Source organism: Argiope bruennichi, chromosome 4, assembly GCF_947563725.1.
Source record: "Argiope bruennichi chromosome 4, qqArgBrue1.1, whole genome shotgun sequence".
NCBI classification, from domain to species: domain Eukaryota; kingdom Metazoa; phylum Arthropoda; class Arachnida; order Araneae; family Araneidae; genus Argiope; species Argiope bruennichi.
In genome coordinates this window covers 34,272,202-34,288,339 of record NC_079154.1, presented here as the reverse complement: position 1 = coordinate 34,288,339, position 16,138 = coordinate 34,272,202, and the positions used below count along the sequence as shown (strand labels likewise).

Genomic DNA, 16,138 nt, shown 5'->3' with positions numbered 1-16,138 from the left:
AATTGTTTATCTAAACTCCTAAATAATTTTGATGGCTATTACGCTGCCCATTAGCCGGATGCGAATATATTATATTTTTGATATTTTACCATATCTTAAAAAATCTTCTGAATATAAACATATAAAAAGTTTTTCAAATGATTTTTTAAAATTAAAATTATTAATGAAATGATTTTGAACTGAAATTATTCCATCTTACATGAAGTACATTTTTTTTATTTTTTTATGTTTGCAATTGTTTGATCAAACAATGAAAACAATATGTTCCTTCATTGATAATAACAGTATTTTTTTCCCACAACCTTTTTAATAAAAAAATACATTAAAATCATAGTTGCTCTTTTAAATATAATTGCAAAGTTGGTTTTTTAAGATTAGGTGAAGATTCTCAAAGTTTTCTGATATCTTGTTTTTATGTTTTATATGCTCTTTCCATTGTTATATATATATATATATATATATATATATATATATATATATATATATATATATATATATATATATTTGATAAATATACATACTCATAATATATATTTGATAAATATACATGATACAATATACATATTCATGGAAATTAAACAATTAGTTGTAAATTCTTATCCAGATTTTATAATCTACTAAGTTAAATCTAGAAATCTTATTATGGATAAAGTATAAATTTATGTTGTACAGTGTATAAATATAACACAAGTATAGTAGGTTTTCAGTGGTCCAGCAGATAGCATATCAAAGAATAAGCGCTAAATTAGTTTAAATTCATTAAAAAAATACAATTTTAATACATAAAATAATTTAGCAAATTATATTTTATATAATAAATATTATAGTTTAAAAGATTATCAGCAGCTAATTGTATATATAATAACAATGCCATTGATGTCTATATGCAATGACTTGTTTTTCTTTTAAAACTCTCTTGTTGCTTAGCTAAAAATGTTGATGCACAAGAGAAACTAAATTGATGCAGTGCTAAATTACTGATAGTCTATTGTTTTCTACTGAATTACATAAAATTATTTACCTGCTCAGGACCTATATAAACTACTCCAATTTTATGAGTATCATAAGGTGGAATGTGGTCCAAAACATGTAATGCCCTATTATTTTGCTGAAACAGACAAGTTTGATTAATATTTTAATAATCATTAACAATTCATCTAATAATTAGAAATAAAATTTAAATAACTCACTTCAGTTGGTTGGAGAAGTAGTGGTTTATGTGTAGCAGGCCCAAAGCTATTATTATGAAATAACTGTAGGAAAACAAAGCTGAAATATTCCATTTAGAAAGTTAGAAAATTCCAGAAAAAATGCAAGATTGACTATATAATAAAGAAGCATATTTATATGTTATAGCAAATTAAAAGATTTTTAATTATAAAAATTAATCCAGTAAAGGACTTAAAATTATATCTGAATTAACTATTATCTTAAAAATACACTGAGAGTATTTCTCCTTAAATTTTCTGTTATAGCTCTTTATAAGAATGTATATATATGAGTGTTCATCTTTAAAATGATAAATTATATTAAAACAAAATATTTTATATTTTTCATGCATGAAGTTATCATAACTATTTGTTACAACAAATAAAACTAAGATTGTAAGTAATTGAAAACTGAGATGTAATTGTAACTAAATGATACCAATAATTTAGTAAAACTAAAAATTTGTAATTATTTTTCTTGAATGTGAGTGACAAGAAGCAGATAAATCAAGTAACTTGCAGGAGAAGAAAAATTAAGATACTAGTTAACTTACTATACTAGTTACTGTAGCATTTTCATTTGATGCGAACAGTGATACATTAAAAAAAAATGTAGAGAAAAGAGAGAATCATATGAAGAGAAATTTTTTTAAATATAGTGAAGAAAATCAACAGCGTGTTTAGATAAAATGTTCTACTACATGAATAGTTTGAGATAGAAATATGAAACTGAAAAATATGAAAATATTTTCAAGTTTAGCAAATGACCACAAACAAATTTCGTTTATCCAACTTTGAGAGACACGATTTTCTTTAACTGGGTAAAACATAAAGCACTGACTTTCATCAATTTTTTAGCAATTACAATATTTTTCACCATGAAACTTTTGTAGCACAAAAACAAGTAATTAAAAGTTATGTTGTAAAAAAGAAAACTGAAGTAAAATTACTGCAAAAATTTTACTTTTTATATGACAATATAATTTAGAATAGAAAATATAATAAAATAAAATTTGCAATTTATATTAAGTTTATTGTATCTGTTCAAGTATTTATAAAACTATCTTTTAAAAAACCTTTTAAAAGATTTTTTTTTCTTCTTTTTGGCATTTACAATTTTCCTATTTTATCATGCTCAGCTACATCCTTTTGAATTAAAATTACAGGCAAATATTCTATTTAAAATATTTTAAACTTAAAATTATAAAGAAATAAATAATTGAATTGAAAGTATTAAATAAAATAATAAGATAATGGATAAAATAAAATGAGTGAGCTAAGTATCAAATAGCAATTATTTTTCATGAATAACTAAATTGATTCTAAAATTAAACCATTCTTACACAATGATACACTATCTAAAAATTCCTTTTAGTTTGTACTTTTTAATTTATAATTGTGAGCTACATTATATTTCAGATAACTGATATAATTTGAATAGTACAAATACAATTTGTCCAAGATAAAATTCATTCAACTCTTTCAAATTCATATGATTGTGTTGTTTAAAACTTAAAAGAAAACAAGAGACATTACTGTAATCCAATAAATACAGTAAAAATTAAAAAAAAAACATGACTGCCATAATTTCTTTTCTTCCTTGGTCTTTAAGTGCTCACCTAGGACTCATACCAGAACGATGACTAACTTCAGGAACATTAGCAGAATTTTCAGAACCTGTTGGACGACTAGGACTCATGACAGATATTGTGTGACCTCGATCTCTAAATGAACCAGATACAGACGATTGTTCAACTGAAATGAAAATATTTATATTTTAAAAGATACTATTTCATTCTTTAAGTATCAAACCAAATTTAAGGTAAATAATCACCTTCGTTTTTGTAAGTCCGTTTCTCGTTTTGTACTGGTGCAGAAGCAAGGGGTTCTCTTTCTGTAGGTAAATCAGCCTGAAGAAAGGAACTTTGATCGGTACGGGTGGAACTTAAATCGAGTGTTAAATTTCGTGGCCTCATTTTATCTGCTAGATAAAGAAATATTCAAATAATCAAATTTAAGAAAGGTTTTATTATATTAAAAATGTAAAGAATAGGTACAAAACCATACCATAAATCATAATGTAACCTTTAAATGATAAATAATATAAATTATTATTTCAATGCGATTAAATAATTCAATATGAATTATTTAAAAAATAACTAAACCTGAACAGTTAATAACTGCTTTCACTTACAATTAAAAATCCAAAAAATTATTATGAAGATGAAAGCTTTTACCTTATAAAAAATATACAATAAAAAGTTTATTAATAATAATAAAAAAGAAACATCGAACAGAACAGTAAAAAAATTTTGTTGGAAGTTTAATAATAGAAGTTTTTAACTATTACTTTGGAGTGCACTTTTATTTGAAACTTTTATTTATTGAAAATTTTTACCTTGCTTTCTAGCAGTGGATTCTGTAAGTCTGTCGCATGACTCTTGTAAAGTGATTTCATCATTATCTGTTTCAACTGATCCTTCTGATGCAGGATATTTTTTATCTGATTCGAAGGACTGGAGCCATCCTGTATTCACATCTGGACTAGAATTTGTGCGCCGCATTGGAGGATTTGATTTCTGACTAGGAGCTATTTCTATAGCTCCTTCTACAGACAGTTCCTCTGTAAAAGAATAAAAATTTCATTCTTTTTGTAAAATTTACAAGAAAACCTTAATTTCAATAGAGAGCAAAACGTCAATCACCAGTTTTGGGTAAACTCTGATATATGTGAATCTTTATTCAGTGATCATTATCATTAAATAAAAATTCAGATTCACCATATATATTAATATTTAAATAGGATATATTAATATACAAATATCCCACTCATAATAATTATTTTCATTCCATTTTAATATATTTTGATTCTTATCAGATTCTGATATAGCCATCTATAATTTTAAATATTTAAGAAAGAACAAAATTATTATACTTAAAGTTCATAGTAAAGTTATATATATATTTTTTTTATTGGCTTATGCATTTACCACAGGCTGAAAATAAAAGCTACAAGGCAATTTTTTTATAGCATATCGTGGCAGTTTGGCAACAATATTAATTAGAGAGAGAATATCAGATGCAGATTACAAAAATCAATGTGATGCTATTTTAAGAAGGGATCAATAACACATCAGAATGGCTTTCAAAATTTAATTTACTCTTTGTATAAATGTAAAAAAAAAAAAAGAAGAAGCCATCTTTCGTATAGTTTTTCCTGAACAAAAACAATCCTTTAAATATTTTAACAATCAAAAATTCTCTTTTCTGGCATCTAATTTTATCAAATTTTAACATATCAGAGAAAAAAATTAGAATTGTTTCAAAATTCTTCCAAATTATCTATACATCAAAAAGTCAATATTCACAACATCACAAGTACATAACATTTCCTCATATGTAAATAAGATACTTTAGTGAATCTTTGAAATTATAAAGAAAGAAAATTTTCATTTTGCTTTCATCTTTTAATCAAGGTTAAAAGCAGAAATGCATGAATGAAATTTTAAAAAAAATGAAGCAATAGTAACAAATTAAACTCACTATCAGATTCATCAAGACTTAAAAGATCACTTTCTGAATTTGTACATTCTTCAATAGTTTGTTCTTCAAAATTTTCTATCTTCTTTGGTAACAATAAAGAATTCAGTACAGAGAGAGGAACTTCCTGAAAATATATTTATACAATAAGAATAAAAATGTGAAAATTTATGATATACATAAGTTGCTGCCTAATAATTCTTGGCACACATACAGGATAACAATTTCTTTTACTAGTATTTGTCACTTCAGTCTTTTGTTTTAAAGTTAAATGAGGGCTATTGAATGACAGATTTCATGATTTGAATTACATTCTGATATCAAAAAGGACATGTTTTTTCAAATATCCACCCCTTAAAATTATGAAGGCATTTGATCCCCTATAGATTTAAGGAGTATTAGAGCTGTACAGATCTCTGTTAAAAGATTCAATCTAGCAATCCTCTAAAATTAGCCAAAGCACCCCCAGCCTCAAGTATCAGGAAAGTAAGGTCATAAAATTTCATAATTATTTTTAAGCAAAACCAATTATTAAATTAATTGCTTCTAAACTATCTCATTAAAATGTTAACAACATTAAATTTTTCCTATCAAAATTTATTAAAATATCTTACAAATATGCTGTTAAATTCAAGATTTTTGTTTTGATCATATCTTCAATGAATTACATTGCTAAGATGAGAAAAAAATAAGAACATGGATTAGATATAATGACAGTTTTCTAAAAATACCGAATATCTACATTAGAAAAAAATTTTACCAAATGCAAATATATACTTTTCAAGTTTCGCAATGTGAATATCGACAGTATGAAGAATATTTACTTAAACACATCTGAGGATTGAATCTATATGGGTTGGTGCTCAAGTACAAATTTCATATATTTTAGAATTTCTAGACTTTATAAACATTCTTACTCAATAAAACTTAATTTTATACATAAATTCAAACTATCAGTAAGAAAGCTTTCTTAAAAAATAAAACAATTATTTTAAAAAAAATGTAAACAGATTTTTACAGGAGCAGAAGGGAGAAGAAGTTGATTTTGAATTCTCATCATCCAGGATGTGCTTCCAGTTGGTCTGCGAATATGAATTTCTGCCCAACTATTACACCAACAACTACAAAGATGATTAACTTTGTTACTTTTTTCTCTCTCTGTAAAAAATTTAAAAGAATTATATAAATTATGTAATACAATATTTATAAAAAAAATGCTAGCTGTGTGCATATAAGTTCAGTTTCTTATTTTAATCATAATCAGAAATGAAAACAGTATAAAAAAGATATTTTTCTAAATAATTATCTTAATTTCATATAAACTACTGAATCAATTTATTACTTAAATAGTTTCATAGAAAATTTCCAGAAATTCAATATGATTTGAATTGAACCGAGATGCAATAAATAAATTATATTCAACTTAAGTTAAATTATATTAAATTATATTTGCCAAAATATTATTAAGGAAATAAAAATATATTTAACAAATGCAGAAAATGCTCTAAGAATTAACCAAGCTAAGGCAATGAAGCATAAAAAACTATGAAATAAAACTGAAAATTCTTGTATGTAAAATTTTTCAAAAACGCTATAAATTATTTTACATTGTTCAACTATGCAATATTTTATCTAGACCATTCATTAAAGGCTTTTTAAAAACGAATGCAAAGTCATGCTTTTGTTTCAAGGCAGAATATTATTTCATTAAACTTAACATTCTTATTAACAATCAAATAGCTATGAAATTTGAAAAAATCATTTGCTATAATAGTATAGTAATGGTTAATAACAGTGTACAAAATAAAATTTTAAAAATAGTTTTGGGGAAATGTGATAATTTTATTTTTAATAGATCAGCATCTCATTTTAAAATTACATAAGAGCAATTTTAAGATGGAATTTGCAACTTTGAAGAATACCTGAGCTGGCATTCTCCTTTCTTAAATTTTTGCACCACACTAGAGAGAGGATGTTTGACCTCAACAGATTTAACGTAGACCAGGGCCGTATACATAATAGGATCTTCAGTCATATTGAATTTCAAAACAGAAACTCAGTTACTGTGGTAATTAGTACATATCATAACTATATTAAAAGAAAAGAACTAATCAAACTAAAGTAATTAATATTTTTACAAATCATATCATACCTTCAACATCTGATTCAAGAGATAAATTAGAGTAGCCAGCTCCTGGATCATATGAAGTATGACGACTAGAGAAAAAAAAATTATATCCTTACAATCTCAAATAAAATAATAATAATAAGAAGAAGAAGAACTCAGTACAACACCTAAAATGCTATTGTCAAAAAATTGGCTAAGGATCTTATATCAATAAACTTTCAATTGATTTATTTACTCAATTTTAAATGTAATATTTCAAAATTAACTAGTTCAAATCTTTCATAACTACATTAAAATAAAAATATTTGAATCAAATTTTTCACTATTGATAATTTCATTAATTAATTCACCAAATTATTAATCTCAGATTAATAACTCTAGATTGACAATGCTAGAATTGCAACATTTATTTACTGGAGACAGGAGCCTGTATTTTATGATACAATTATCAGCTAATCTATTTAAATGTATGAAATACTGAAAGAAAATATAAAACATTTGTATAAAAAAGAAAATTAACTCTACATCTCATAATTAAAAATACAGTTATTTTAATCATTTTGAAAGCAACTTTATAAAAGATGAAAAAAGTTTAACATAAGATTAAGATAAGAAAGAGTTTATAAAAGATAATTTATAAAGATTGTTATAGAGAAGAATAACATCTTTGTTATTTGAATAAGAGTGATTAGCTAATTATTTATGATTTGATTTAGTACGCTGTTTATTTTAAAGAATAAGTTCATTTTTTACTCCCATACTCATCAATAAAAATCATTCATGCATTATTTCATATGGATTTCAGTTAAATATTAGATTTCAAGCATTCACACTTTTCAAAGCTCTCAATGGTACAGTATGATTGATAATCTCACTCATTATTAGAATTTTGCACATCTTAAATGAACTACTATCATAGAATTATATAATTTAAAAACAATTTAACATATTTTTGGTGAAAAGAAACAAATATCACTGTTTTTCCTTAAAATCAAAAGTAATATCTAAATTTTCAATCTTCTAAAAATTTCAGTCATTACTTACACCATTAAGATGATTAAATTCTACAACTAAGAGTCTTTATGAGAATTACTTTTTTTTAAAAAAATTTCTGCCTGAAAAATGGATTTCCTGAAGTTCCAGTTTATTTACTATATACAGGAACCAAATTTTTATCACAAAATTATCGGGTACAGAATCATTAATGACACTCCAGTTAAAATCTGAAATAACTTCTATTCTTGTCTTAGCAGTTTTCGTGGTAGGTTCACAGATATATGAAGTCAAGCCAACTTTTATGTGGATTACAGGTGCTGAAAGGCATATGAAAGATAATTAATGAGAACAATACAATTAAGGGGGGTCTATAAAGTCCAAATTAGAGTTATGTCTCGGAAATTCAGGGACCAAAAAATGCTGTTACTTCTTTCTCATATTCTTTTAGACAATCATATATGATATTAGCTGGTAAATATATTGCATTGTCATCTGAAAAAGTAATTCCTAATAGAAAAGATGGTATGTATGCAATTATATAAATGATCTGAAGTACAGATGAACACTTAAATTGGTTCATGATGCATTTCATAATCATAGCTATCCTCCTCGCCAACATATAATAAAATTATTCTCTAACTTATAATACTGCCTTTATCATCTGGCCATTATACATTAATGTTCAAGAGTATTTGTTCTACAATGTTTTTAATAAAACAATGTTTAAAGCAATTAGAAGGAGCCTTTCTATCACACCTGCAAATTTTCAAAAATGGCTAGGCATTTGTCTTTGAGGCCTTACTTTGTCAAATTAAAAAGATGAGAATAAGTGAAATGAAGATTTAAAATTTGATCAGCAACTATTTTATAACAGTCCATAAATCATTCTGGGAAATTTGCTCTTCCTGTATTTCTAGTTCTGTACAAAAATACTCTATATACATTCCCGAAATAGAAATTGACATCCATTAAAGAATACTTTTTTCCTAAGCCATGCAAGTCCACTGATAGCACTGATATACAAATGTGAATAAACTAATAAACAATGTAAATTAAGCTTACAATTGTTAAACCAACCAATAAACAATTGTAAGCATATAGTGTACTCTAGAGCCTCATACATGGTAAGTTTGCTGAACCATCATTTTGACACGCTTCTATTTCATCAGGCCTGTTAGTTACTCCACTGAAATGCACTGTTTGGTCTGAAAGCACCATCATGATTTGCTATATGTCTCTCTAATCTATAGCCTGTGGTGCTCCAAAATTTATTTGTGGCATTGTCATTTTACTATTTTTGGTAAACTTCAACAATAGCAGCGACAAATGTTTGACAAATTATGCCATTTTGGAACTCCTGCCACCTTTATTCTAGAAGCTACTAATCATTTCTTCCTTTTTTATATAATTCTACCAAAAACTTCAAGTTATTCATGAAAATCACTTGGGAGCAATATTAACTCTCAAATACTAACTAGGCATTTTGTATATCACCAAACCTGATGATCATATGCATCTTGGGGTATTGCTTTTTCCATGCTGATGTTGGATGCAAAATGTGGTGATTATAATATTATGACTTGGCTGTGAATAAAACAATCAATTCCAAATAAAGTTAATTTTTAATATTTGTCAAATGTAAAGCAGATTATAGTATACTTAATATAAAATAGCACCTATGTTTTAAATTATTACATACGATATTAATGGCATCTCTATACATTATTCAAAATTCTATCAATAATTTAATTAAAATCAAACTATGATCACCTTCAAATTTAATACTACATTATTAAAATTTGAAAATTATATATTTATCCAGTTACAATATATATTTTCAGGATAAAATAATTTTCATACTTTAAAATAATAAATAGTATATTTAAAAATATATTAAAATAATATTTACCGACGAGCATATTCTAAATGTTTGTCTCTTTTATAATGCAAAGTTAGGTCATCTTTAGACTTGTTAGCACTTGAGAGAATTTCCTTAGAAACAACTGTATTAGATCGTTGAATGGCTGATCGATGGCGCCTTCTCTGAGATGTAAAATTTTCTGCTCCAAAATCAGATGAACTGGATTCCAAAAAGGCAGATTCATCTAAAAATTGTCATAATAAAAGTAAGGCTATTATAAATAAAATTTTAAAAATTACAATTATTATTAATTATTTTTTACAAGAAATCTTATTTTAATCACTTTTGCAAAATGCATACTATCATTAAGGGGGAAAAAAATCACAATCTTTAAATAAAAATAATAATTTTAAACATTTTATGTAACAGATATTATCACTTCTCTAACTATAAATGTATCAATATAATTCTAATATCTTTGGGGGGGGGGAGCAAATAAATTGTGCAAATTTTAATATTAAATATATTATTTTAAGCATAACATTGTATTGTGGTGTTTTTAATATAACATGATCGCATAGCAACAATATAATTTATTTAATTGTAAGTTTTTTTTAAGTAGTGTAAATGGTAATTTTTCACATTATATATATATAAAGATTTTAGTCATTCACTTCAGTTTACAAAAAAATTTTTGTTACAGTAAAAAATATATTTTTCATATAATCATCCATGAAAATTATTAGGATTCTCTGAAAAGAATTAGTTTATATTCATTTACAAATAAGTAGAATTTTTGTTTTTAAATTGCAAGTAAGCCTCTCTATTAGAGGCACAAACTATATATTTTTATCATATATATACTTGGGAGCACTCAAAAATAAATCAAATAGCAAATCAAACCACATACTTCAAATTATTTATTAACATGATGACATCTTAAAAGATTTTCCAAATGAATTTCAAACAATATAATAATAAATATGTTAAAAAATCCAAACATTTTATCTAACTGTCGAGCATACAGGGTGTTTTGCATTTATCAAATAATTGAAATTTAAATATACTAAAAATTGGTACATATCATAAAGACATATAATATGTTATGACAATATTATGATGTATATACATGATATGTAAAAAGAATACGCCAAAATTGTTTATAAATATATTAAATAATTATTTACCATTATCTACATTCCTGTTCATTTCATGAGAAGAGGTATAGCATAATTCACACAGACCATTTTTAAATGATTTTGTACCACATCCACTAGTTGTAATAGTAACTATTTTGTTTCCCACCAACCAACTACATTTTTGGCCTTTTTCTAGCAAAAATTCAGCAATAGGGCATCTAAATAAAATAAAAAAATGAGGTAACAATAAAAAGTATTTCAAAAAATGAAAACTTAATTTTTTAGAATACTGGAACCAACTTACCTTTGTGGAATATTTGTGCACATTCCAAAAGTAAAACGAGCCATCAAATCTAAACCAGTTTCCATTAATTCTGTGTGCAAAGCCACAATAGCTTGATTTGCTTTTTCACTACTAGTAATGAAGAAAAATAATTTAACACAATACACAAATTATTTATAACTATCTATCATGAAATTTTTATAAAGAAACAAGAATTGCAACAGAAAGTTTGTGACTATTTTGATACTTACGAAGAGCTTTCACCATCTCTTTGTTTTGGAATATTTAAATTACTGCGAAGGCCCTAAGAATGGATTGGAAATAAAAATTACATATTAAACACTTGTAAGTTCATAATTTAAATGCTCAAATCAAATATAATTTTCTTTCTGCTCTTTCACATAAAATATATAAAAATTACATATTAAACACTTGTAAGTTCATAATTTAAATGCTCAAATCAAATATAATTTTCTTTCTGCTCTTTCACATAAAATATATAATTACATAGCAAATGTAATTATATAGTATTGAATATGATATTCAGAAATGTATATTTGAAACAACATTTGACACTTCTCATAATTTTTTTTTCATAAATAAACTTCTAAATACTTAAAAATAAATACTTTTTTATGTCAGTTACAAATAAATTATGACCTGATATAAAAATTGATTAATATGCAATGAAAAAAATCTATACAATTTCTTTGTACAAATATATATTCTCAATAAAGGTTTTAACTTTTGGGTGGCTAAAATAATTAAAATAAAGTTACAAATTTTCTGATGAAAAACGAATATATATATATATATTAAATATTTAGTACACTTTCTCTTTTTTAACCATTTTTATATACATATTTCAAATTGTTTCCTTGAATAAAAAAAATAATTTAAATAAATAAATTAAGAAAAAGTATAAATATCAAGGAATAAAACAATTTTCATATTAAAAATTAGTATATATCTTCACAAAAAGTTTTATACCTTGGCAATAAACTTCGCAAAATCCCTTCGAAATGGAATGCGGCATTTTAAAAACCACATTGACAACACATGATGGGCCAAAGCAACTGTATATTGATTGAACCTAAAAATAAATAAATAAAATAAAAGGAAAGAACTTTTAACATATTTCAATAAATTATAGAGCATATTCATTTACACTCACTTAAATGGGTTGGTATAAGGAAGTGCTATTGCAAAAATACTCATGTACTGATCCTCAACAAAGCTTACATACAGATCAGGCAGTCGAATTAAATCTGAAAAACAAACAAATAGTAATATTTAATTAAACCTAGCAAAAGTAGAAATATGCCCTTTTTTTACAAAAATGCAAGCTAATAATACCATTAATCAAAGAATTGTAAATATATGCATTGTTATTTTTTGTGAGAATAAATGGCAACCCTTTTTCAATTGTTCACTAAGAAATTAGTACATACATTTAAATCAAATAATCATTAATATAACAAATTTCAATTAGAGATTGAAGACTTTAACAGTTTGTAGAAGTCTAACTGTTTGGAAGCACGTCCATCAATTTGGAAGCAAAACATTTAGTAAAAAGAGAGAGAAAAGAGGGAGGGGGGGATCAGGAAAGATTGAAATAAAAAAAAAAAAATGGCATTTAATAAAAAGAAAAGGACACATCTTGCCATTTGGAATGTTACTCCATACTAGCTGAATTTATATTTACTTCAACAGCACTAGAATGAATGTGAAAAGTTTTTTACAAATACTAGTTTATTGGAAGATATCCACCATATTTGCGATATTTGGAAATTAAATAATTATATACACAATTCTTTGAACATAAAATATTATAAATGAGGACTACTGGGAAAACTTATACAATATTAAATCAGTATAGGTTAAATTCAATTAAATTAAATGTACTTAAATACATTTTTTGTGTTAAATACAAAGGAACAAAAGTCGTAGCTATGCAATTACAAAAGAATTAAAAGCTGTAGCTAAATGACAGGAATGCAATGAAAACATTACTATATAATTTAACTACTAATATATTTACTTGACAAAAACTCCAAGACAGGAACTGCAACTAATTTAGTCGCAGAGATCTTGGAGAGTTGGAGCAATATATCAGGTAAAAGTTTCACCATACAGTCTTGCATTTCCATAAGACACAATGTTAGACCTTCCATACAAATCTTAGCACTTCTTGATACCAAGCCAGATTGTAGGCAAAGATTTAAAATTCTCTAGAAATTAAAATAAAACAATATGATATAATGAAAATAGTTTTAAAAAAAAGCATTAAAATTGAAACAATTTCAAGATCTCAGATTATGAAATAAGAAAGAAAGAGAGAGAGAAGTGAGCAAAGCAAGCATGATAAAAAGCATTATAGCTAATTATAACACAACCAATAAGTCTTTTTCTGTTCTCCCCATCCCCTGGCACTTTGTAAAATTAATAATGTGGATACAAAAATAAGAGCGTGATTCTTGGAATAATTATAAGTAATAAAGATTAATTATTGTATCATTTATTATTGTAAAGATTGATTATTGTATATAAAATATCCATCATTATAAATTCTTCTTGTTTGAAAATAAAGAAATTAAATAAAGATTTATAAATTACATTTTAAAATAGAAAAGCATTCATGCTTACAGAAATTGCAATTCTGCAAATTTTGTTATATAAACCACTGATTTATTAGTCTCTTATATTTGAAAGTTATATAAAGTTATTGTAAACTAAGGATAAGCAGTGTATTTTAAAAAGAAAGGAAAGATCATGTTAAAATTAATTACCAAACTTAAAAGCATTAATTAAAACCAGCACACCTATAAAACAAGTGGGAATAGTTTCTCAAATACTTTTTTTCATAAAGATCTTATCCTTTTCTTCACACAAAATTTGCAAATTTTGGGTAGACAATGAAAGCTACAAGCAATGAACATTCGAATTTTTATTTTAAGTATCAAAATTGAATGTAGGTTTTGTAATAGAGCAAAGAAGATTGAGCCTGAAGCCAAAACTTGATAAAAATTTTCATATGTGATCTTATTACAAGTTTGGCACCAAATTTCACTTATTTAAGTTGTATTTTTGACTTAAGTTATTATGCCTTATTATTGACTTATGTCAGAGATAATCAACTTATAAATGAATTTGGTTCAACAACATACTTTAAACTCCTAAACATACTTTATTTAAAATTTATAGGAATTTAAAAAGCTGTAATAAAGATCACATACCAGATTTTCTCCATATAGCTAAAAGTGGTTTTTGAATTATTGTGCTCATAGATAGATAGATAGACATATTCCAAGAACGTTTATTATTATTATTATTATTATTCAGGAGCATTTAAAATATACAGATTTATCAAAATCTCAAGGTTGAATCTTTTGATGATTATAGCACATTATATGCTTCATATATGAGAAAGAGAGAGAGTGAGAGATAAAATACAATGTAAATAAAGTCATATTAGCTTTAGATTTTCTTATTCAAAGCAAGTTTGATTTTCCAAAACAGTTTCATAATATGCAGCAAACTATAGCAAAATAAATAAATAAATTTTGAATGTTTAAATGCTACTATATCAAATTAATAAATCCAAACTACTAACAAATAATAATAACTTCAACCCTCTTAATAATAAACTGACCCAACTGAGTAAGTTTTATTGCAGTGGATTGGTCTATAGTAAAAACGAAGGATACAGGTTGAAAAATGAAATATCACCAAAAGTGAATTGGGAGGAAAATATCTGCTACTCATTTCAATAGGACTAAGTTGCTTTTTGCCTGCTAGTAGTTTCAAATGATAATGGAAAAAAACAGAGCCCAATTTTACCTGATGAATTTTGAAATGATTTTATAACTTCCAGTTACCAAGTACATTTCAACAAATTACTAGCTAATAAACCTCCATTTATAACAGTCTTCAGGTTTTGATTACCTTCAGGAGTTACAGGCTTAATCATTGTAAATAACATATAAATACTGCCATGACTAATTTTTATAGAACAGGCAAGCTAATATAAACCTTTTAATGCCAATTTAAGTATAAATATATAAAAATACCTGGACATAGGTTTCAATGTATGAACGGTAACAAATTAAAGCAGTAGCACTGGAAAATACTTGACAGTGCACATCTATTCGCTTCAGATTTGCAGGAGCATTTTTTAAAACTGTAGGAAGTCCACTGTTTTTATTTAATACCTGAAAAATGAGGAAATTCAATTAATAACCTTTATTCAATTGAATGAATTTAGAAATGCTTCCCTCTTTTTTTAAGAAAAAATAGAAATTTTCTTACTATATTGCATAAAGCTCTAGAAAAAGAATTCAGTGTTGGCTTTCCACACAAAATTAAACATTTATTCCTCAGCAAAAAAGGCAACTCTCTAAACAGCATTTCTAGTATACCCCAATCTTTTTCCTACAGAAAATAAAAAACAATAAATACATTTTAGAATAACAAAATATTAAGCAAATCAAATTTATTTAAAAATTAGAAAAGAACTATCTAGACACCAAAATACTTTGAAAATCAATGGATGAATGTTACATAAGTATTTCCCCTTTCTTTATTAAAGAAATGACAATCAACAAAACATGATCATGCTTTTTATCAATTTAATATTGAAAAATATCAACATAATGTAATGAAAAATATACTAAATGATGTGATAAATTCTTTCATAGCAAAACGGCAAGTATATTTTTTTTAAAATAATAACTTTGGTTATAAAAATGTACAATTTTTTAATCTGAAATTAATATTAAGTAATAATTATGAAAAGTGCACCAATTTAATATTAAAAATTAACCTCATAAAATTTATGAAGTTACTCTTTCATCATTTTAAACTAAGAGAATTAATAATTAAATTGTCATTAAAAAAGCTCTTTTTAAGTAAATAATTAAATTGTGAATAAAATGATTCATAAATAATAAATGTCATTAAATATATAAAAACAAATTTTGGTTA

At 25.2% G+C, this 16,138-nt stretch overlaps 1 protein-coding gene across 3 annotated transcripts in view; it reads right to left on the bottom strand.

The window, feature by feature from the left end:
• LOC129966573 (tuberin-like) overlaps positions 1-16,138 on the bottom strand; it is a 45,077-nt gene that overhangs the window by 8,170 nt on the left and 20,769 nt on the right. Inside the window, exons 21-37 of one of the 3 annotated variants that reach the window (XM_056081030.1) lie at positions 15,464-15,586; positions 15,226-15,366; positions 13,197-13,386; positions 12,330-12,423; positions 12,146-12,248; positions 11,407-11,459; positions 11,177-11,287; positions 10,921-11,090; positions 9,782-9,977; positions 6,901-6,965; positions 5,767-5,906; positions 4,752-4,875; positions 3,607-3,831; positions 3,043-3,192; positions 2,828-2,963; positions 1,191-1,269; positions 1,022-1,108 (exon numbers count right to left, since the gene is read on the bottom strand). In XM_056081030.1, coding sequence (XP_055937005.1) covers positions 1,022-1,108; positions 1,191-1,269; positions 2,828-2,963; positions 3,043-3,192; positions 3,607-3,831; positions 4,752-4,875; positions 5,767-5,906; positions 6,901-6,965; positions 9,782-9,977; positions 10,921-11,090; positions 11,177-11,287; positions 11,407-11,459; positions 12,146-12,248; positions 12,330-12,423; positions 13,197-13,386; positions 15,226-15,366; positions 15,464-15,586 — 2,187 coding nt within the window. The remainder of the gene's footprint in view (positions 1-1,021; positions 1,109-1,190; positions 1,270-2,827; positions 2,964-3,042; positions 3,193-3,606; positions 3,832-4,751; positions 4,876-5,766; positions 5,907-6,900; positions 6,966-9,781; positions 9,978-10,920; positions 11,091-11,176; positions 11,288-11,406; positions 11,460-12,145; positions 12,249-12,329; positions 12,424-13,196; positions 13,387-15,225; positions 15,367-15,463; positions 15,587-16,138) is intronic. The other 2 variants (XM_056081032.1, XM_056081033.1) reach the window with 2 other exon arrangements.